Here is a 21,813-nt window from a genome sequence, read left to right as displayed (position 1 = left end):
GTGTTGTGTGATGATGTCATCTACTCTAGTTCAAGATGGTGGCCGTGTGAACATCTGAGGAGCAAGCAGGCTAATTTGTGGACTGCCTAACTAATTTGAACCAAATTGGGTACTGTTGCAGTGAGTGACACACAGGGACATTCAATAGCATAGTTTGTTATGATATCCACACCAATTCAAGATGGTGGCTTCGTAAACTTTTGAGGTGCAAGTGGGCTAACTTGTGAACCGCTTAACCAATTTGAACCAAATTTGCTGCAGCTGTAGAGACACCTCAGTGGTGTCATTTGTGATGATGTAGTCGACCCCAATCCAAGATGGTGGAAGTGTGAACGTTTGAGGTGCAAGTGGGCTAACTTGTGGACTGTCTAACTGATTTGAGCCAAATTAGTTACAGCTGTAGTGAGTGACACACAGGGACACCTCAGTGGTGTAATTTGTGATGATGTCATCCACCCTGATTCAAGAAGGCAGAACCATAAACCTTTGAAGCGCAAGTGAGCTAACTTGTGTACCGCTTAACTGATTTGAATCAAATTTGCTACAGCTGTAGGGACACATAGGGACTCCTCAATGGCAAAGACTGTGATGATGTCATCCATCGCAATTCAAGATGGCTGACATGTAAGCTTTTGAGGCACAAGTGGGCTAACTTATGAACTGCTTAACCAATTTGAACCAAGTTTGCTACAGCTGTAGAGCAGTGTTTCTCAACCACCGGTCCCTGGACCGCTGCCGGTCCCCGAAGGGTTGAGTGCCGGTCCCTGACTGGGAGTCAACCCCCCCCCCCACTGAAATCAAGGCACTCACTTCCTCAATTTTGCACATGGCACAGAAGAGGAAGAGTATCACGGAGGCATGGGACCCTTCTTGTGCCTTGCCTCCACGTGCTGCTGAGATCTTCCTATAGCTATCTTATTCCCTATCTTTACAGCTTCAAACTGTATGCGATGCCGGGGCATGGAGGAAAAAGTATGGCAGTGGGCGCCACTTGAAGGGCTGCTGGTTCTTGCATGCTCATTGTTTGCAGCCCAAGGTTGGTTGATTGAAACCCAGTTTCAAGCCAAGGTTGGTTGATTGAAACCTGCCTGTTGTGGTCGAGGCGCCTTGAGAGGGAACACTGTTTCCCTCTTGCATCAGTGGGGCTTGCTTGTATGTTGTTTTCATTGGCCCCATGTAGCTTTTGAATTTTTCCAATGGCCCAGCATCCCTCTCCATTGAGTAATCACAAGCACCTCCACTCCAGACATACTGGAGACAAATTTGTTCACCCAGGCTTTTAGATTCAGGGGTTCTCAACCTTGGGTACCCAGACGTTGGTGGACTTCTACTCCCATAATCCTGAGCCATAATGGCCAAATGCCATTGTTGTTGGAGGTTATGGGAGTTTAACTGAGGGACCCAAGGTTAAGAACCCCTAATATTCAATGTTTGCAAAAGATTCCAAATTTAATTATTTTAATGCTTATATTATTTTCATTCTAAACTGCCCAGAGATGCAAGTTTTGGGCAGTATAGAAGTCTGATAGATAGACAGACAGACAGACAGATAGACAGACTTGAAACCCCTTTACTAACTGCTGGTCCGGGAAACTGCGCATGAAGAATGTAGCGGTCCTTGAAACTCTGCACGAAGAATTTAGCGGTCCTTGACTCCAAAAAGTTTGAGAAACACTGCTGTAGAGCACATGGGAAAACCTCAGTGCTGTAGTTTGTGATGATGTTAACCACCCCAATCCAAAATGGCGAATATGTGAGTTTTTGAGGTGCAACTAAAACAACTTGTTAAAAATCTGCTTCCAAGCAGGAAGCAGATTTTTCTTCTTTTAAAAGCCAATCATGGGAACATAGGAAACTGCCATATACTGAGTCAGACCATTGGTCTATCTAGCTCAGTATTGTCTTCACAGACTGGCAGCGGCTTCTCCAAGGTTGCAGGCAGGAATCTCTCTCAGCCCTATCTTGGAGAAGCCAGGGAGGGAACTTGGAACCTTCTGCTCTTCCCAGAGTGGCTCCATCCCCTGAGGGAATATCTTGCAGTGCTCACACATCAGGTCTCCCATTCAGGTACAACCAGGGCAGACCCTGCTTAGCTATGGGGACAAGTCATGCTTGCTACCACAAGACCAGCTCTCCCCACTCTTAAGGGCAGGGTGCCTTTGAACATATGTGTTGGTGAGTAGCACACTCTGCACATAATCAAAGGCCCTCACATTGAATAAAAACAACATCCCATTTCCTGCCTGAAATGAAATACTTTGCACACGCTCAGATTCAAAAGCACTTCATTCTTAGATCCTGTTTTTAACAACAACCCCCATACACCTTTGTTCCGCTAAGGAAAAGGTTCTCTACACATTCCCACACTCAGACTAAAGTGCTAGCATTTTTGGAAACATGCCATATAATCCTAAGTGTGTTTGTTCAGAAATAAATCCCATTGGATTCTATTGGATTTATACTAGTCCCATAATCAGTCCCCCTACATCCACGAATGTGTGATAATGTCTTATTCCAAGTTCCATCAGCCAGTGAGGATCAGTCAGGACATTTAAAGCAGTGGCACCACATTTATGGAATTATCCTCCCTAGAGCTCATCCCTCCTTATTTTAAGGAAGAAGATAAAGATGAAATTATTAAGGTGGGCTTTTAGAAATAAATGGGAATGTGATTGCTGAGTGATGGATTGAGCTGATAATACTGTTGGCTGACATCCTGTCTAATGAAGCATGCACATTAAGAGGGTCTGAGGAAGCGCACCAGGATTCCGCACATAACTCCTCTAGCATGCACACTGTTGAGCAAGAGCCCGAATACTTCCAAGTGCTGCCTGCGCTCCAGAAGTACTCGGTAAGAGCAGAAACATGTCACTGACCTTCAGTGATGTGTTTCTGCTCTGCAAGAGCACTGCTGGGGCTGAGCAGCACATAGAAATATTAGCACTCTTGTGCAATAGCGTGAGTCCAAGAGGTCTGGAGGAATGGGGGGGGGGCTCCTAGCACTTCCCTGCAGACCCTCCTAATGCACTTTGTTAACCAGAATGTCAGCCACTGAGTTTAATGGCATTGAAACGATATAATGTTGTAAAGGTTAATCACCAATTAAACCTGACTATATTATATGTATAATATAACATTAAACCTGACTATATTACCGTATTTTATGGACTATAAGACTCACTTTTTTCCTCGAAAAATATCCGCCAAAATTCAGGAGCATCTTATATGTTTTAACAGTTTAATATGTTAAAACTCTGAAAAACTGGATTAAAATTAAGGTGCGTCTTATAGTCTGTAGCGCCTTATAGTCCGTAAAATACGGTATATGTATGCTGTTTTTAGAGTGTAATTCACTTTGTGCTTCCTATTCAAAGACAGAAAAGTGGAAGACTGGGTGAATGAAAAGATAATGAAAGAGAGAAAGCTAATTCAATTTCACACACACACACACACACACACACACACAGCTTTCCTAAAGGGCATATTTAGGGGGTTTGTAGTTTCAAACCACTTAGGGGGTTTGTAGCTTAAAAGAAAACATTTTTTAAAATCCAAATTAAAAGAGAAGACAACAAACAACAAGATAGCACTATACAATCCAGCGATACCTGTGAAAATAATATCAGCATAATATATCTAAAAGCCAAGCAGAATGAAAATGTTTTGATAGCCCATTTGGAAACAGCAAGGGTAGGAGGTCAGTGTATTTCCCTGAGCAAATAACTCTACAGTTGTGGCACCATCACAGAAATGACCCTGTCTGTGGTCCATGCCAGTTTCCAGCTGCTTTGGAAACTTTCTTGAAAAGTGGTATATAAATAGTAATAGTTAGTAAGTATTTATGTATCTGAGTAAGTGATGGGCCAGAGAACAGGGCCTGAGATGATTATCATACTGGAACAGGCAGTCCTTAAAATAATTTGGTCCCAGGCCATACAGAGCTTTAAAAGTCACAACTAGCATCTTTAATTGGGCTTGAAAAGAGATTAGAAGCCAGTGTAATTGATACAAGCCATATATGATGTGTTCTAAATGCCTCATACTTGTAATGTCAACAACCTGGCAGCTGCATTTTGAACCAACTGAAGTTTTTCAAGGGCAGCTCCACAAAGACCACATCTCAGTAGTCTTGACATTGCCAGTGTATGGACAATTGAAATTAAATCTGGTTTCTTCAGATAGGACTGAAGTTAGCAAATTGGCCAGAGCTGATAAAAGGCACCCCTGGCAACTGCTGATACCTGGAAATATGAATATGATAAATATTTATATACCGCTTTTCAGCAAAAGTTCCCAAAGTGGTTTACATAGATATAAATAAAATAAATAAAATAAAATAAATAAAAATGGCTCCCTGTACCCAAAGGGCTCACAATAAACAAAGCAACATTAGACACCAATAACAGTCACTGGAGAGATGCTTTTCTGGGAATGGGTAGGGCCAGTTGCTCTCCCCTTGCTAAATAAAGAGAATCGCCACTTTAAAAAGGTGCCTCTTTGCTCAGTTAGCAGGAGATCCAGGGATAACACTGGACTCACTATTCAGATTGACATAATTTCCAACTAATATCATCCCTGTCTTGTCTTGATTAAGTATCAGTTTGCTCTCCCTCATCCAGACCAGAACTGTCTCCAAACACCAGTTCAGGCTTTCTGCTACCTCCCTGGGAGAAGTTGATGCAAATGATTGCTATAAATATTTATATATGAAAGTTAATGAAATGAAAGGCAGCGCTGGATGTCATCTGCATACTGAAATCACCACGGTCCAAATCTCCAGATGCCCTCTCTTACAGCAGTTTCATGTAGCTGTTAAACAGCACGGGGGAAAGAATGGAACCATGTGGAACCCCAAAGCATAATTGCCAAGGGGTTAAGCAGTAACCCTCCCAGCACCAACTTCTGGACATGGCCACTCAGGTAGGAGCAGTAGGGGGCTTCCCACACACAATCCAAATAGCCTAGTCTCGAAAAGGTCCAAGAAGATCAGCAGGGTCGCACATGCTTCTTTCCTTACCTCTCGGAGCAGGTCATCCTCCAGGATGACCAAAGTGGTTTCTGTCCCATAGCCAGGCCTGCAGTTGGGCTGAAGTGGATCTAAGCAAATAAGCAGTTTAAGTAATAATAAGTATTATTATTACTTAAGTAATAATATTATTAATATTGTTAAGTAATAATAATAATAATAATAATAATAATAATAATAATAATAATAATAATAATAATAATAATAAGTAATAATATTCTTAAGTAATAACCAGCGACTCCCTGGAGGTGAGAAAACTAACATTGCAGTTTTTTAAAAGACAGTAGCCCCCTTTGCAACCCCAACATCAGTGGGGGGTGTGCGCCCTGCTGCATGGCACGGGACGACAGCTTGGCGCGGCCCTTCCCCACTGGGGGTTCAAAAGCAGAAGCCCTGAACTCCCCAGCAGCACCCCAGAAAACTCTTGCCGGGAGGACTGTCCGTCAACGGAGAACTGGCCAATGGGAGGGTAAGGAGGCGGGGCCTGAAGGGCAGCTGTGGCGTCACGAACCCGGAAGTGGTCCTTCTCTGGGCCAGGGTCGGGAGGTCTCCGCGGCAGCCACTGCCTGCAAAGCAGGGGAGGCCCTCAGGTAGTGGGGTGGGGGAAGCCCGGCGGGGAGGAGCGGCCGGCGCTGGCGCTGCTGGGGAAACCGCCGAAAGTTGTTGGTGTGTCAGGTTACGCTTGCAGTGGGGTAGAGGCGGCGCCCCCCCGCTCCGGACCGTGAGTTGAGCGTGCCCCCCTCGCCCCACGCGGCAAGAGGCGCTGCTGTTTCCTCCTCTGGCCTTGGCGTGCCCCCCACCCCCGGCCCCACAGCCTCTGCACTGCTCTCTGGCTCTTCTCCCCGCTTTGGAACGCTCTCCTCCGTTGCTCCTTCCCTCGCCCCGCTCTCTCCCTTCCCAGGCCCTGTTCACACAGACAGCTCTCCCCGTGTGTTCTTTACCGTGTCTGTTCAGAGCCCAGCAGGACTTGATTCTCTCCTCAGTGAGTCTGCTTAGGATTGAAGCCTTCCTTGCTTTTAGTTGTGAGGAAGAGTTACCGCCCAGAGGGAGGGTGGTGGGGGTTGAATTATTGACCCATTCGGTTGATGACTCTCATCAGTCTCTTTCGACTGTGTGAGCAGGTATGGCAGGGGTTGGCTGCTCTGAAGTATTGTCAAAAGTGTGTCCCAACAGTCTAACAACTCTGTGTGTGGTGAATGTGCAAGTTTAACAGGGCTTGGTTGCTTTCGGGAACATGTGTGAAGAAAAGCGCCAGCTGTCGTCATGCTTTGTTTATTCCTTTAGGTTGCGGGGGCTGCAGCCTGGCCCTGGACGAGACTGATTCAGAGACAGCATGGCAGCCGAGGTGAAGGTGACTGGGCAAAACCAGGAGCAGTTCCTGCTGCTGGCAAAATCGGCCCGTGGAGCTGCCCTGGCCAGTCTCATCCATCAAGTGCTGGAAGCACCTGGCATTTATGTCTTTGGGGAGCTGCTTGACATGCCCAATGTTCGAGAGGTGAGCCCTGAAACTCTGAGGGTGAGGGCTCTGAGAACATTGTATTGCTCCAGATATATGGAGAGCTTAAAGCCCCTCTGTCCTGTGTCTGAGTAGCTTCTCCTGTCTCTGTTAATTGGTGACTCAGTTCTGCAAGACCACCTCTTTCAGCACTGACTTAGTAAAGGTAAAGTGTGCTGTCGAGTCGGTGTCGACTCCAGGCGACCACAGAGCCCTGTGGTTGTCTTTGATAGAATACAGGAGGGATTTACCATTGCCTCCTCCTGCACAGTATGAGATGATGCCTGATTAATATTTTTTGGTTGATTTTTGTGGGCTCTTTTTTAAGCAAACATGAGCCACAAAATGGCTCCATGCTGCCTCTGGACCAGAAGTGACCATGAAAGTCACCTCTGGTGGCCCAGGAACTGTGGATAGGAGAAAACTGCCTATTTTTAGTACCATGGCTAATGAAATGGGGTTTCTAAGACCCATCCGTGGATACACAAAACCACAGTTGCTGAAACCACAGACATTGAGGGCCACCTGTATTAATAGCTGAGCATGGAAAATCAGCACAGGATGTATCTGAAGTTCTGAAGGTTAGAATTTTAAAAGAAAATTAGGGAGGGGGCTCTGTTCTCAGAATGCTATCAAGGGAGTTTGGGGTAATGTTTAATTTTAAAAGATTTTTTCTGCTGGGGTTGCATGGATGTGCCTCTTCTTAATGACAAGTGTGTAGATACAGGTTGTAATTTCTCAGTGCTGAGGCAAAGGCACTCTGTACATGATTGCTTTCCTTTATTTCCTCATATATGTTTTCTTTTGAGAGAGTGTTACTACATGGACTCGGCTAAAGGAGTAGGGGTGGGGTTATTATACCAACAGAACCAGGAATAGACTCCCCCCCTGCCCCCCACACACCCCCATTCCCATGCTTCTGAAGCACCTAATCTTGAAAGGATTTTTAAAACAAAAGCTTCACAGAATGTGAGGAGAAGCTTGTGTTTCTGGTCACTCATTGAGGCGGGTCTCACGATCCGTGAGACCTGCTTTTGGAGAAACTGTGGGGAGAGCGGGCTAAGCCCACTCTCCCCACAGATGATCTCTGAAGGAGCCCTGGGCGGCCGTATTGGCCGCCCACACGATTGCCAGCTCCATGACGGAGCCTGCTTGCTGGTGAGACCCCCGGAGTCAGGAGGTGGCTTTTTGCCTCCCCTTCGGGGGTCTGCTCGTGAGTAGCCGTGGAGCCGCGCCATGGCTACTCATGATCCAATAGCCCGGGTTTGCAGAGCGCTTGCTCCGCAAACCCGGGCTAAGGGGCAGGCTACTTGAGTGGGTTAGCCACTCAAGAACCACCGGGCTTGCAGCTGAGCCCGGTGGTTCTTACGATCAGCAAAAATCGGGCTAGGGTCTCCTAGCCCGATTTTTGCTAATCGTGAGAATAGCCCCATTGTGTCATCAATAATTTCCAGTAGAGTGCTTATGATATTCCCCCAAACCTGTCACAATAATAAATATGCTATCTGAGAAAAGAAATGCCTTTTCCCATGTACAGAATGCTGCCATTCGTGCATCTGTAGAATGCAACATCTCTGCCATCAAAGCATTGTGTATAACTAATGCACCCTGTGGCTTTGTTCTCATTCAGGTGGTAAACCTGTGCCTGGACTGTACCACTTCAGACTGTGTTGGGTTGGGGTGACATGCTGAAGAGAAGGCTTGGATAGAACTCTTCTTCCTCGCTTCCCCTGTGCAGGGGACCTTTTATTGTGTGGAGGAGCATTCCACCATGTGAACTCCCAGTCTGTTCACATGATGGGAGTTGTAAGCAGTCTGAAGTGGTACAGCTGAGCCCAGATGCTGGCTTTCCTAGGCCTAGGAAATAGAACTAGGATGGGTGCAGCTCATTGGAGGGGCCTACAACTTATTGCCCCCAAGACTGTTGAGAATCCTGCGGCAAGGGTAAAACATTTTATTATTTATTTATTTAATTTACTTTAAAATGTGGCCAGACTGTTTTTGGAGCAAATTGGGAAGGAATTTGCAAGTAGATAGGATTTCCCCCCCTATTTTTCTGCTGCTTATGCTGAATGTTGGTGTATGTGTTTTTTCCCCCCTCCTCCACTCCCCACTTCCCTACAGCTAGCTGACAGCGAGTTTTCCTCTGTCTTCCATCTGCTCACAGTGTTTGCCTATGGGACGTATACAGATTACCTGGGTATGTTTCCTCTTGTCTTTAGGAAACTCAAGTCAAGAGAGGGAGAAATGGCTAGAGAGGGAAGGCACAGAAGAGCAAGAACAGGGGCAGAATGCACAAACGTCGTATCCCAGAGTATGAAACTGAGTATGCTGGAGGTTGACCAAGAGCTTCCAAGCTCTAGGTTCTGTTCCATCCTCTGCTCTGCTCTTTGTGTCCTCCCTTCGCTTGTAATGGCTGCTTTTTCTACCACTCTTGGATTATGTCTTGAAGTATGATGGGTTTGTGTGGCATGTATCCTTGTTCTTGAGGAAGAAAGTTAAAAGCAGAAAATACATTGACTTATGGCTTGCTGGTATGATGTCTGTACTTGCAGGGTTTGAATCCCAAAGGGTGAAAGAGACTGTGTGGGATCACTAGCTGCCTGGAAAGATTTGTCTGTGTGTCTTCATGTAAATTTCATAATGATGTAAATGAAGTTGTGTCTGAGAAGAGAAGCAACCTTAGCAGTTGAGGGTTGAGTGTCTGACCCAAAGAAAGGAAGTGGGCATGAAAAATGTGAAAGAACTTTGGTGTATTGCAGAGTGGGTGGATCTTGGCCCACCACTGGAAGCAGGGATTTAAGGGCATCTAACGTGCTGTGATGACAGCTGTTTTTTTCTATCTCCCGAGAGCAGCTGAAGCTGGGAATCTGCCTCCTTTAACAGAGGCTCAGAAGAACAAACTGCGCCATCTCTCGGTCGTCACACTAGCTTCCAAACTCAAGGTAGTATGCATATGCCTTTGTGGCCTGTTCCCCTCACTTTTCTGGGGGCTGCCCCTCACACTGACTTGTGTCCCTACAGTGCATCCCTTACTCAGTGCTCCTGGAGCAACTTCAGCTTAAGAATGTGCGCCAACTAGAAGACTTGGTTATTGAGGCAGTGTATGCAGATGTATTGCGTGGAAGCCTGGACCAGCGCAACCAGCGCCTAGAGGTGGATTACAGCATTGGGCGGGATATCCGCAGGGAGGAGCTCAGCGCCATCACCCGCACCCTTCAGGAGTGGTAAGGAGACTCTCTCAGGTTGCATCTGCGGGTAGGGAGCACAGGCCCAAGAATAGCAGAGAATCGCCCTCTCACACACATCATGTTACACATGTGGTATGTTGTGCCTGAGTCTTTTCTGTGAGAGAAACTGACTGTTAGCTGGTCATAAGACTGATGCAGAAAGCAGCAACTGTGTTTTCCATGCTATTGGTTCCTGTAGGAGGTTGCACAAAATTATAAGGTTTTCCCCACAACCACCTGAGGGTGGGGGAAGGCAGGACACTACGACCCTCGCCACTCCCAGGCTCTGCTACATGGTGCACCCACATGATTGGATCGTGAGTGATCCCAGTGATCATTCTCTTTATTTACCAGCCGGAGAGTAACGCCCTGTCCATTCCCAGCTCAGCATCCCTCCAATGGCTGTTGATGGTGTCTGTCTTACATTTCTTTTTAAACTGTGAGCCCTTTGGGGACAGGGACAGTGGTCCCTCTAATTTTTTTCATCTGTGTGCGGAATGAATTTTGTTCTGGGTGGCAGTATCAAGGCAGTGTGCGTGCACATGCATTCAGAGTGGGGCCTTCCCTATTCAACCTGAGCGGGATCTAAAATGAACTGAGTGGACACACAAAAACTTGTGAGCACGCATACGCCTTAGAGTCAACAGTGGATAGGGAGCCATTTTATTTATTTATTTCTATGTAAACCACTTTTGGAAACTTTTGTTGAAAAGTGTATATAAATATTTGTCGTATTTATAAGGTAGCGGTGGGGAAGGGGGAACTAGACTTCATCCTCCTGTATCCCACACTGCACCATGCGAGGGACACAGTGGATTGGAGGATTCCCCACTGCCAGGATGCTCCTTCCACCTGGCTCTGTGGAAGCTCAAACTGATGGCTGAGGTAAGGTAGAAGAGCGCTTGTGCACACATCCCACTTCACTCCTAGCCTGTGTACAAAACCAAGGCTACCCAGTAGAGGAGCACCGGAATTGGAATTAATCCTGGCAGTTCTCACGACCAGCCCTACCTGGGTAGGAGCCCAGGTAGGCTTGGTCGTGAGAATGGCCTTTATGCCTTGCATTTATTTTATATGGCGAGCAGGGAGAAACTGAAGCTGCTGTTTTCACCATCAGCCCCCTGATCAGTACCATGTTTAATTCTGTCATTCATTGTGAGACTGGCTAAGAGGCTGTTCACCACACCTTAAATGTAAAGTTGTGCCGTTGAATCGGTGTCTACTCCTGCTGTCCACAGAGCCATGTGGTTTTCTTTGGCAGAATACAGGAAGGGTTTACTGTTGCTATCTCCCACACAGTACGAGATGATGCCTTTAAGCACCTTCCTCGATCTCTGCTGCCCGATATAGGTGTTTCCCATAGTTTGGGAAACATACCAGCAGGGATTCAAATCGGCAACCTCTTGCTCGCTAGGCAAGTTATTTCCCTGCTGTACCATTAGTCCTTGAAAATCCTCTTCTGTTATTTCTTCACAAATGGCTCCAGGATCAGAACATAGTGTACATTCTGCATTGTAAGCATCAGAATTCTGTGCCACAAAAAGAGAATTCTGTGATCTGTGCAAACTCTGCAAATGAGGCAAATCTCTATAATTGCTCTTATTGTGCATGTCTATCTCTTTACAACTTTGCATGACTTTATTCTGTGTTTGTTAGACTTAACAAAGGGGCAAAGAACATACAGGACACTGAGCACCCAACTTTGGACCACAGAAAATATTTCCTCTTCCTCTGCTACCTACTGAGATTTCATCAGGCATTGCCTTCATCTTTTAAGATCTTTGCAACACAAGGGCTAGGAACTTGCTTTTTTCTTTTTACAACTGAAAACCAAGTTTCTTTGGAAGCTGAATTCTTTTTCTGTGTTGTGCAGTGTTGCAGAATAATGCAGCCAAGATCTTTTGATGATGCATCCATGCGCATGTTTGTTTGCGATCTTGTATGTTTCATCCTGTGTTGTCATCAAGGCTTCTGTGTCTGTGTAAGCAGTCTGCAATTCAGCATTCTCCCAGGATGACTCTTGGTGTCTTATCCACTTCTTTCTTCACTATTGTTTCTGTGCAAACATATTGTGTTCATCTTCCCCTTCCTTGATGTGTGTTTCTTCCTGTTCTCCAAGCCTGGTACTTCTTGAGCTTCTCCTGTCTAGCGTTTGTTTGGATTTTACTTGACTCTTCTGTGGGCCTCTGTCCTGCCTGTTTCACCTTTCTTGTCTATTATTTTCAGGTGCCAGGGCTGTGAGGTTGTCCTTTCAAGCATTGAGGAACAAGTTAGCCGAGCCAATCAACACAAGGAGCAACAGCTGGGTCTGAAGCAGCAGATCGAGAGTGAGGTGAGCCTATAGGGCTGCACCAGAGCCTCACCTCTGACTCCAGAAGTGAGGGTGCATTTGAAAAACATTGTCTCTCATATCTTAACTAGCAGCCTCCCACCTGTCCCTCATGTCCTCAGGAGTATTATATTTATACTCCTGGAACATTAAGTGGCATTTTCTGACTTTCAGCTTTTTTTCGCTGGGTCACAATGCAGAGTATGTGTGTTCCAAACTATTCTGACAGTTAAAGCATGTAGCATTGAGTTGTGCCTCTGCACATAATACAACTAGGAATCCAGTAAACTTCTCCACATTCCTAATCAAGTGCATAGTTTGCAATACACACACACTCTTACTTTCTATTGGGGAGATGACTTAGATGCCGTCATTCACCTTATTAGATGTTTTTGTCACCTTATTGCCAGGTGGCCTCAAAGTGGCTTACAATATTGAAATTAAAGCCACAAACATAGAGAACGGCAACAACACACACAAAAGCAGCAGATTAAAATAAAACCAGCTGTTTTTTTGTTTTTTTTAAAGCCCAAGTAAAATATTGGTAAGCAGCAAAAAAACAGAAAAAACCCCAAAATGATCCCAATATTGTTAAAAGCTATTAGAGTTGCAGGAGCAGGACAAATATTGCCTGGCACCTAAAGCATAGCAAAGAAAGATCCAAGCACACACGTTTAGAGAGGGAGTTGTACAACTTGGGTGCCACTCCTGATGAGGCCCTTTCTCCAGTAGCTGCTTGCCCAGCCATAAAAGGCACCTGGAGAAGGGCTTCTATGGCAGATATCAACTGACAGGCAGGTCCATGTGAGAGAAGGTAGTCCCAGCATACCCACCCACAAAGGGTACACTGTGAATCTGCATGATGTCCTTCTTAGGCCCTGCTTCCACTGGAGCTGGGTAGTCGTGTCCTGGATGTGTTTTGAATATTCAGTTACTCCTGAGGCAGACATTCTGCAGAATTATTCAAAGCTGCTTGCTCCAACTCTGCATGAGCAGATGCTCTGGGCTGGTCTCCTTCCAATCAGGAGGCATCCCTATAACAGACATGCATAAAGACATGTGGGTGAGGGAGATGCTTCTGTGAGGAGAGACCCTAGCACCCCAAAAAGTAACACTCTTCTGGTGCAAGGCAGCATCTCCAATTTCCAATGAGAAAATAAATGTGCCTCAGTTATCAGAAGTGTAGGCAACACTTGTGTGAGTCTGGGGCTATTAAAGCATTAAACCCAGAACCTTGGAGTGGCAGGTCATCAAGAGAAATCCTTGGCTCTTTGCTTGCTGCGATGCCTGGTGAAATCTCTTTCCTGTATTGTTATGATCCATATCTGTGAATTTTTCTCCAGTATAATGAAATCTGTCTTCGGCACTTTAATTTTGTTCCTCTTGTTCTCTCTCCCCATCTTTTTGCCCCAGCAGGTGGCAAATCTGAAGAAGACAATTAAGGTGACGACAGCAGCGGCTGCAGCAGCCACTTCCCAGGATCCTGAGCAGCATCTGTCAGAACTCCGAGAGCCTGCTCCGGGTACCAACCAGCGCCAGGCCAGCAAAAAGGCTTCCAAGGGCAAAGGGTGAGGTGGAGTCCCAGTCAAGTCTGACCGTTGCCTCTCTGCAGATGGGGCAGAAGAGCAGAGCCCTGGTGTTTCACCTACAGCTCAGCTCCTGACCTGGGAGCGGTGCTAATCTGCTAACCTGTAGAGTCTATAAAAGCCTCTAGTTTGGGCATAAGGCAGATAGTGCCTGCTGGTGCTCATTCTGAGACATTTTCCTTCTCCGCAGGCTCCGAGGCAGCGCAAAGATCTGGTCTAAATCAAACTAGCAGGACTCCTGTGTGGCTGGGGAGGACGAGCAGGTGTCCCACGTGTGGTGCTTTCTTCTCCCAGCTGGATGTCTTTCTGTGCATCTCTCTCTCCCTCCCTCCCTCCCTCTCTCTCCTTCTCCCCACTCCTCCTTGTATGTTCCGCTGCGTTCTCTCTCTCTCTCTCTCTCTCTCTCTCTCTCTCTCTCTCTCTCTCTCTCTCTCTCGCTATCTAGCAATCTTTCCCACAACTTTTCTGTTTCTCATGTTGCCAGTTTTTTTCTCTGCCTTGTCTTTCTCTTTGTCTCCCCACCACCACCCCTGTTGTCTTGTGGGGTGCATTTTAAAGAGCCATAAAATAACCTCTGTTTCAATTACTCTTGCACCAAAAGAATATTATGGAAGCCTGGGTGGAAATGGATCTGGCACCAAATAGCCACTTTAGATCTGTGGGTGGACCCTTGGATGTTTGCTCTGGGACACAGCTTGACATCTCAATTGTTTGCGTTTGCCGGGATCGGCAGAGGGGAGGGGCGTGTGCGTGTGTTGGGAGGATTGTTTTTAAAAATAGTATAAATATATAAAGCGATTTAAAAATAAATCTATGGACATATCTACAGGAACGGTCTTTTCGTTGGTGTCACTTCATTCTCCTGTGGAGTGCTTTGGCCAGTGCCTAGGGTTCAGCCTACAGCAGTAGAGGCGCCTCTTCTTTGTGGGCAGGCAGCAGGGCGGAGCCAACCGATGAGATGGCATGGCAGTCCTCTCCAATCTGCTTGAAAGACTAGGGAACGGAGAGAGCTGAGCCTTGCTTTTTTTTTCAGATGCTGATATAATAAAGATGACAACCTACAAAATGAGTGCCAGAAGTGTGCCTTGGGATGATAAAGGTTGGGAAATGCTGCACTAAAATATATTAAGAATCTAGCAGTCTAGACCTCCTTTGGGGCTAAATATTTGCTATTTCCTCTCTGCTTACTGTCCAACTGGTATATGGATGTGTCCCCTTTTCCTGGAGTGGGGGGGCACTATAGGCATTACAGACAAAAAAGGGAAATTAGGCATTCCAGGAGGGAGGATAGTGGCAAGAAAAGAGAATTGATGAAGGAAACTGCATGTTTTTAATTGTGTTCATCTTTTAAAAAATTATGTGGGAAATGCGAAATTGCCAAAAACATAGGAAGGAGCAGTGTGTGGCTTTGGTATAGGAGTTAAGCCTCTCCCTCCCTCTCTAGCATTCTGTTACTGCCTTATATTTGGTGCAGAATGATGCTATGCCATCAGCAACTGAGTAAGCACTATTGCAGGTACTTGTCTCATATTGTGGCCTTTACATGTGCACTTGCCAAAACATTGACATCCACTGATTTATTAAAGTGGAAGAGAAGCATGCATCTGTATTCTGGATGTAACTGGTTAGCAGAGATCTCACTGAGGTTCAACTGTTCGATGTTCAGGAGTAGCACAGTAAAAGTCAGTCCTGCTTCCAGGAATGTAAGTGTTCCTTTTCATAGCCATCGGCTTTCTATGACACACTAATTCCAGGTAGAGTTAGTGTGCTTTAGGAGATACGATGACCCTGAGTTCAAATCTCTGTTCAGGCATGTGATTCCTCTTTCAATCAAGCTTGTCTCTTGGGGTGGACAAATTAGAATAACCTTTCTCTGTGCCAAATGGCATTTTGTGAAGGTCGGGTGAGATGCTGATGTAACAATATAAAGTGTTCCAGTTAAAATATGAGAGGCCCTGACCATAGTCTTAGTCTAATAGAACCAGAAGTGGGGAAGGAGAATTAAGACACCAAAAGGAGGAGAGGGAATGTAGTGATTTTAAAGTGGAAAGCAAGGCTAATTTCTTATTCTATGAAATTGTTTTTACTGTCATATTTGTGTTAAATTGTGTATACCACCTAGAGATACACAGCAGGTGGTATATAAATATAACTAAATAAGTAACTACTCCTAAAATGGACACTTCCGAGCACCTGCTCTCAAGCCTGCAGGAAATCACACTCATAGTAAAGTGTGCTGTTGAGTTGGTGTCGACTCCTGGTGACCACAGAGCCCTGTGGTTGTCTTTGGTAGAATACAGGATGCATTTGCCATTGCCATCTCCCTCGCAGTATGAGAGGATGCCTATCAGCATCTTCCTATATAGGGGTTTCCCACAGTCAGGCAAACATACCAGTGTGCCAATAGCTTTGTCTTGTCTGGCATTGGGGGGAAGCAGGGGAGCTGCTGGGTGTGTTTATACTCAAGCGTTTCAACATCTGATCATTAACACTGGCATCAATGAATCAATTCAGTCTGCTATTCAGGCCCCCCTTCCCTTTTGGCAAGAGAAACTGTGAGCATCAGGTCTGTAGAGCAACAGCTCCTACATAAACTCCTTCTCTGGCACAGATCTGAAAATCTCTCATTCATACCTCCTCTTGAACAGGCAGGCTCACTTGACCTAAACTCCTATGACCTGTACTTCTATTGATTCATTTAGAATGGTTTTTTTGCTGCTTTTCCATCCCTATTACATGGCACCCCAAATTACACAAAGAGCCTGGGGGTCTTTTTAGCCATGGCCAAAACTGGCACAGCTGCCCTTACACATGGAATACATCAAAGAAAGGCTTTGCCTATGTGAGCAACTGCAGGGAGAACAGTTGTCCCCTGGCTTCAGCAATCTACTGCATGAGTAACATTTTAGCTTTCTGTTTAACTATTGTATGAATATGCTCTCCCCCCCCCCAAAAAAAAACCCCTCCTATGGATACTCATGGATCTTCCCCTGCTGCAGATGCACCAAATAACTTGTGACCATGCAAGGGCTTGGTGTTGCCTAATAGGAGGGGGACCAAATGTGTATTTCTATGCAGGAACACACATGGGTCACTGTGGGGGCAGATGCCTGTCTGCTGGAGAAGGTACTTTATTTTTATTTTTTTATTATTAAATTTTTATACCGCCCTTCCAAAAGGCTCAGAGTTTTTACACATTAAAACACCATTAAAATAGTAGTACACCACTCTGGGCTCTTTGGAGGAAGAGCGGGATATAAAATGTAAAAATAAATAATAAAAAGAAAATCAATTAACAATTAAAACACATTATAAAACAGCATAAAACAATAATTAACAAAACGTCATAAAACAACAGTTAAATAGCCAGAACAACTTAAAAACAAGTTTTAAAAAGCCTAGAAAGCTGGGTTGAAGAGATGTGTTTTCAGAAGTTGTTTTTTTTTTTTTAATTGCCAGAGATGGGGAGGCTCGTATCTCGGTAGGGAGTGCATTCCACAATCTTGGGACAGCAACTGAGAAGGCCCATCTCTGTGTAGCCACCAAATGAGTTGGTGGCAACTGGAGACGGACCTCCTCAAGTGACCTCAATGGGTGGTCGGGCTCATAGTGAAGAAGGTGCTCTCTTAAATACCCAGGGCCTAAGCCATTTAGGGCTTTATAAGTTATAACGAACACTTTGTATTTTACCCGGAAACCTATTGGCAGCCTGTGTAGCTCCATCAACAGAGGAGTAATGTGGTCTCTCAGAGATGACTCAGATACCAACCTGGCTGCCTTTCTGAACCAACAGAAGTTTTCGGACTACATACAAAGGCAGCTCCACGTAGAGTGCATTTACAGAAGTCAAGTCTGGAGGTTACCAACAAATGTACCACAGTTTTGAGGTCATTGCTCTCGAGAAACAGGCGCAGCTGGCGTATCAGCCGAAGCTGATAGAAAACACCCCTGGCCACCACCTCAACCTGAGAAACCAGGGAGAGGTGTGGATCCAGAAGTACTCTCAGACTGCGAACCTGTTATTTTTGAGGAAGTGTGACCTCATCTAGAACAGGTAGATCAAAATCATCTCTAGAGTTCTGACCCTGCACAATAAGTACCTCCATCTTATCTGGATTCAGCTTCAATTTATTCTTCAGCCCATTACTGCTTCCAGGCAGGCATTTAGGGAGGACATGCCAGTTCCTGAAGAAGTTGAGATGGAGAAGTAGATCTGGGTGTCATCAGCGTACTGGTAACACCTGGCTCCAAATCTCCTGATGTTCTCTCCCAGCGGTTTCATGTAGATGTTAAAAAGCATTGGAGAAAGTATGGAGCCTTGAGGGACGCCATACTTAAGCTCGGATTTTGAAGAGCAACAATCTCCAATCGACACCATCTGGGATCTGTCTGAGAGGTAGGAGCGGAACCACTGTAAAACAGTGCCTCCCACCCCCAACCCCTCAGACGTTCCAGAAGGATACTATGGTCGATAGTATCGAAAGCCGCCGAGAGATCCAAGAGGACCAACAGCGTCACACTTCCCCTGTCAATTGCCAATTGGAGATCATCCATCAGGCCGACCAAGGCAGTCTCCACCCCTAAGTGGAATGCAAGAAGACAAGACTGTAATTGTTCCCTCTCCAGGGACTTCTTGAGATTTTGACCCACTTAACCTGAGACATTTGCAATAAATGTAATTCTTAAAGTCACTTTCTTGAAAGGCTGTGGGTCCTCTTTGGGGTGCAGGGCAGCCAACTGCAGCAGTTCTCTCCTCTCCTCTGCCATCATCAGGAAATGAAGAAAGATACTTGGGCTCTGCTTTCTTCATGTTTACTGTTCTTTAGTGCTCAAAAGAGAGCCACTGTGCCGCACGCTCATAGTTCCCTTCCTGGGGCTGTTGTGGGAGAATGTCCTGGAGGATTGTGCTCCATGAACCAGGTCTCTCCTCTCTCCTACTCAGTTGTCTTTAATAGTGCCCAGAATCTGCTGCCTGAGGTGGCTGCTTCACCTTTCTGTCTTGAAAGGGCTGCATTTGCATTTTCTTCCCATCTTCCAGGCTTTCACTCTCTCTCAAACCATTTTATTTTAAAAGAAAAGCCTCCTCTCCCTGTATTGTTCCGGCTGTGCTGTGCTGCATTTAAGCTCCATTCCCATTTTGTCCTCTGTTAGGGAAAAAAAAATTCTTCTAACCATCTTGAGGCTTATGACAGTTGCAGAGTTAAATGACGGGCTGTTAATCAAAGAGTGGTGGCCAAGCTGCTCAGTATGCACTGTATCTAAGCTCCAAGTAGCTGTAGTCTTTCAAGGATTTGGGGGTTTAACTAACTCCTTTCAAATTGTTGTTAAGAGCTGATTTTCTAATCTGCTCATAGCCAAGCTTGATGACAGAAACACTGTCCCTCATCACCATATCGAGTAGCTTTTTTAAATACGTTGGTTGAACAGCCCAAATAGTGCTTATTTAAATAGATGAACCAGTAGGAGTTTCAGGGGCCAGGGGAGCTGTGATGGCTGTATTCTCAGCAGAAGGCATGTCTCTGAGCTAGTGGTTTTCAGACTGCGTTCTGGGAGTCTTAGGGTTCTTCAGAAACTTATTAGGAGATGCTAAATGAGAAGATGGATTCAAGCAGACAAGCTTTCCTGAAAAACAGCCTAACCAGCAGAATCGGTCTTATGCAACACACAGCTGCAAGAGAGCAATAGCTATGGGGCAGTTCACATTTTTCCATGCAAGTGGCTCAGAAGTGAGGCCCAGTGCCCCTTCAGAAAACAAAGATGTATCCTAGAACATGCTGCAGTGCAGAGTTTTCAGCAACATGCGACGTTGGATTCCTTGGCAGAGGAGTTGGTGTGAAAAGGGGTCCCTGAAGAAGATGGTTTTAAGGACCCCTGCTCTAGATGGCAGAACCCTGTATTCCTACTTGGGTTCTAAACCACAATAGCGCTACTTTCCTTGCAAGTGTCCTAAGGAAAGGTAGGTACCTTTTTCCGCCAGGATGCTTCTGCATACAGCACTTGTTCCTTCAGCTATGTGGGCCAGCAATGGTCCAGTCTAGAGTGAAACATCCCACACTTGTTTGGTTTGTAGCGAGTCAAGATGCTACCATTTCCTCCCTCACTATTTTTATTTATTTATTACATTTTATATCCCGCTGTTCCTCCAAGGAGCCCAGAGCGGTGTACTCCATACTTTGGGAGTACTTTCTCACACATACTTTCTCCTCGCAACAACCCTGTGAAGTAGGTTAGGCTGAGAGAGAAGTGACTGGCCCAGAGTCACCCAGCCAGTCTCATGGCTGATACTTCAGATTATGGCTGCTTCCTCACTTGACAATGAGCAGGAAGTGGAATTAAAATGGAGGTTCCGTGCAGCACTTTTAATATAGTGCTATAATGAAATCCAGCAATGCTCCTCCTTCTCCTTGGTAAAGATACTCCTGTAATGTTTACTCACGAAGTCCTATTCAGCAAAAGTAACTGTGATTTAAAAAATCTCTTGCTTGTAGGATCTGCCCATTTTATTGCTTCCTATTGTTGGCAACTATTGATGAAAAGCTCCCTTAATGTGTGACTGCTCCTCAGGAGCACTTTTATATTGGGCTAACTAAAGGGTGGCTTTTGTTATACATTGTCAATGGGCCAAAGTACTGGGTGAGTGTCCAAAAAGCACAGGCCCTTTGCTTTTAAAATGTAGGCCCCGATTGATTTATTACATGGTGAGGAAAACATTTACTTCCTTGGTGGGGCCAATCATCAGAAATTTCACTAAACTTCAGCTGTTGTTTGATGTACAGGAGAAGCAGGGCAAAAATCTGTTCTTTCCCTCAGAATGTAGACGTCGGCGTTCCCTTCCATAACTTTAGTGATTCTCTTACGTTTCACAAGGAGACAGCAATGGGCCCCCTTTCCATCCAGAGTACAGCATCCCTCCAGATGTCAGTTGCTGACATCTACTTTAAGTTTATTTTTAGATTGTGAGCCCTTTGGAGATAGGGCACCTTTTTATTTATTATTTATTTCTGGATAAATTGTTTTAAGAACTTTGGTTGAAAAGTATGTGTTTATGTTATATAACATAAACACACACATGCTATACGTTTATACGTTTATACATATTCATAGAAGTAATAGGACAGAGATGATCAAACGGTGGCCCACAGAACACCAGTGGTCCACAGCAATATGTGGCTGCTGCAGACTGGTGAAGCACTTCTGTTTTGCAGTCACTCTGTAAAGGTGCCCAAGAACAAACAATAAACCATTTATAAAGTGACCTAACAAGACCCCAAGCAATTTCCAAGTCGTCTGCAAGGGGGGAAAGATCGAGAGCCCCTGCTCTAAGGCACATGACACCTGGGACAGCCAGTGTAGTGGACAGACAGAATGTGACTAGAATGTGACTATTGATATGTGGCATTTTTGGAAGGTTTTTTGCAATTGTTTCAAATATATCCAAGAGTGGGCCTAACCCTTGCTGAGAATTAATCCCTCCAAGCTGAAACTTCTCCCATCCCCCAATCACACCTTTCTGAAATACTGCCCTTGCTAAGAGGGTTCATTTCCCAATCTCCCACTTTAAAGTTACCTGGATATGCACTGAGGAGGAGCAAACACTTCAGGGTAGTGCTCTAAGGGCTTTCTCACATGGTGGTTTTATTCTGTATCTTTTAAAGCTCCTCCCTTGCTCAGTGACTACCACTCCTGCAGGCTCCAGCCAGGTGTTTGCATTGGGTTTTGAAGATGCTTGTTATCCCTCTTTGCAAGTTTGGGTGCTCCAGCTAGACATGGAGTACCGTCCTGCCACAGTGTTTGGCGTGCTGCCTGCTAGCCAGCATTTACTTTTCCGTTCTTCACAACCATTTTAAATAGATAATGAGAGGAGACAGGAAAGGAAGCACTGACCAGCAGGAGTCGCTGAAAAAAATAGCACAAGGGCGGTGTTCTGTATCTCGTTGGAACTGGCATGGAGAGACCAGTTTCTTGAGAACCAGACACAGGCATCTGGAGCTCACAGGAGAGCCTGACGTTACATATGGTGGGAGCTTTAAAAGATACGAAATAAGTCATTGTGTGGAAAAGCCCTAAGAGTGACAGGCAGGAAAGCCTGGTCCTACTGCTATGGGGCAGGGTGAAGGAGCTAGCAGAAGTTATATTTATTTTTTATT

At 45.4% G+C, this 21,813-nt stretch overlaps 2 protein-coding genes across 8 annotated transcripts in view; both read left to right on the top strand.

Annotated features, from left to right (window-relative positions):
- Window positions 1-5,456: 5,456 nt before the first annotated feature.
- COPS7A (COP9 signalosome subunit 7A) lies at window positions 5,457-14,800 on the top strand. 7 transcript variants are annotated; one of them, XM_053290847.1, is made up of 8 exons: window positions 5,457-5,495; window positions 6,311-6,521; window positions 8,646-8,721; window positions 9,378-9,466; window positions 9,546-9,748; window positions 11,978-12,083; window positions 13,494-13,648; window positions 13,857-14,498. In XM_053290847.1, the coding sequence occupies exons 2-8, from the start codon at window positions 6,360-6,362 to the stop codon at window positions 13,894-13,896; spliced, it is 831 nt and encodes a 276-aa protein (XP_053146822.1). In that variant the 5' UTR covers window positions 5,457-5,495; window positions 6,311-6,359; the 3' UTR covers window positions 13,897-14,498. The 7 variants fall into 7 exon arrangements, with proteins under 7 accessions (XP_053146822.1, XP_053146819.1, XP_053146825.1 ...); XM_053290844.1 differs by lacking the exon at window positions 5,457-5,495 and adding an exon at window positions 5,502-5,616; XM_053290850.1 differs by lacking the exons at window positions 5,457-5,495; window positions 13,857-14,498 and adding exons at window positions 5,543-5,747; window positions 14,700-14,800.
- Window positions 14,713-21,813, top strand: part of LOC128342835 (transcription factor HES-2-like) — a 33,367-nt gene continuing 26,266 nt past the window's right edge. The window contains exon 1 of the mRNA XM_053290852.1: window positions 14,713-14,765. Within this exon, the coding sequence (XP_053146827.1) occupies window positions 14,757-14,765 (9 nt within the window). The 5' untranslated portion in view covers window positions 14,713-14,756. The remainder of the gene's footprint in view (window positions 14,766-21,813) is intronic.

This window comes from Hemicordylus capensis, chromosome 2, assembly GCF_027244095.1.
Source record: "Hemicordylus capensis ecotype Gifberg chromosome 2, rHemCap1.1.pri, whole genome shotgun sequence".
Classification (NCBI taxonomy): Eukaryota; Metazoa; Chordata; class Lepidosauria; order Squamata; family Cordylidae; genus Hemicordylus; species Hemicordylus capensis.
Note: the sequence above shows the minus strand (reverse complement) of the source record. Positions and strands in the feature narration are given on the sequence as shown.

Bases quoted from the DNA above. Each gene is read 5' to 3' on its own strand.
- COPS7A (XM_053290847.1), top strand. From the start codon at position 6,360: ATGGCAGCCGAGGTGAAGGTGACTGGGCAAAACCAGGAGCAGTTCCTG. The intron at 6,522-8,645 runs GTGAGCCCTGAA...ACTTCCCTACAG, and splicing joins ACATGCCCAATGTTCGAGAG to CTAGCTGACAGCGAGTTTTC. The intron at 13,649-13,856 runs GTGAGGTGGAGT...CCTTCTCCGCAG, and splicing joins AAGGCTTCCAAGGGCAAAGG to GCTCCGAGGCAGCGCAAAGA.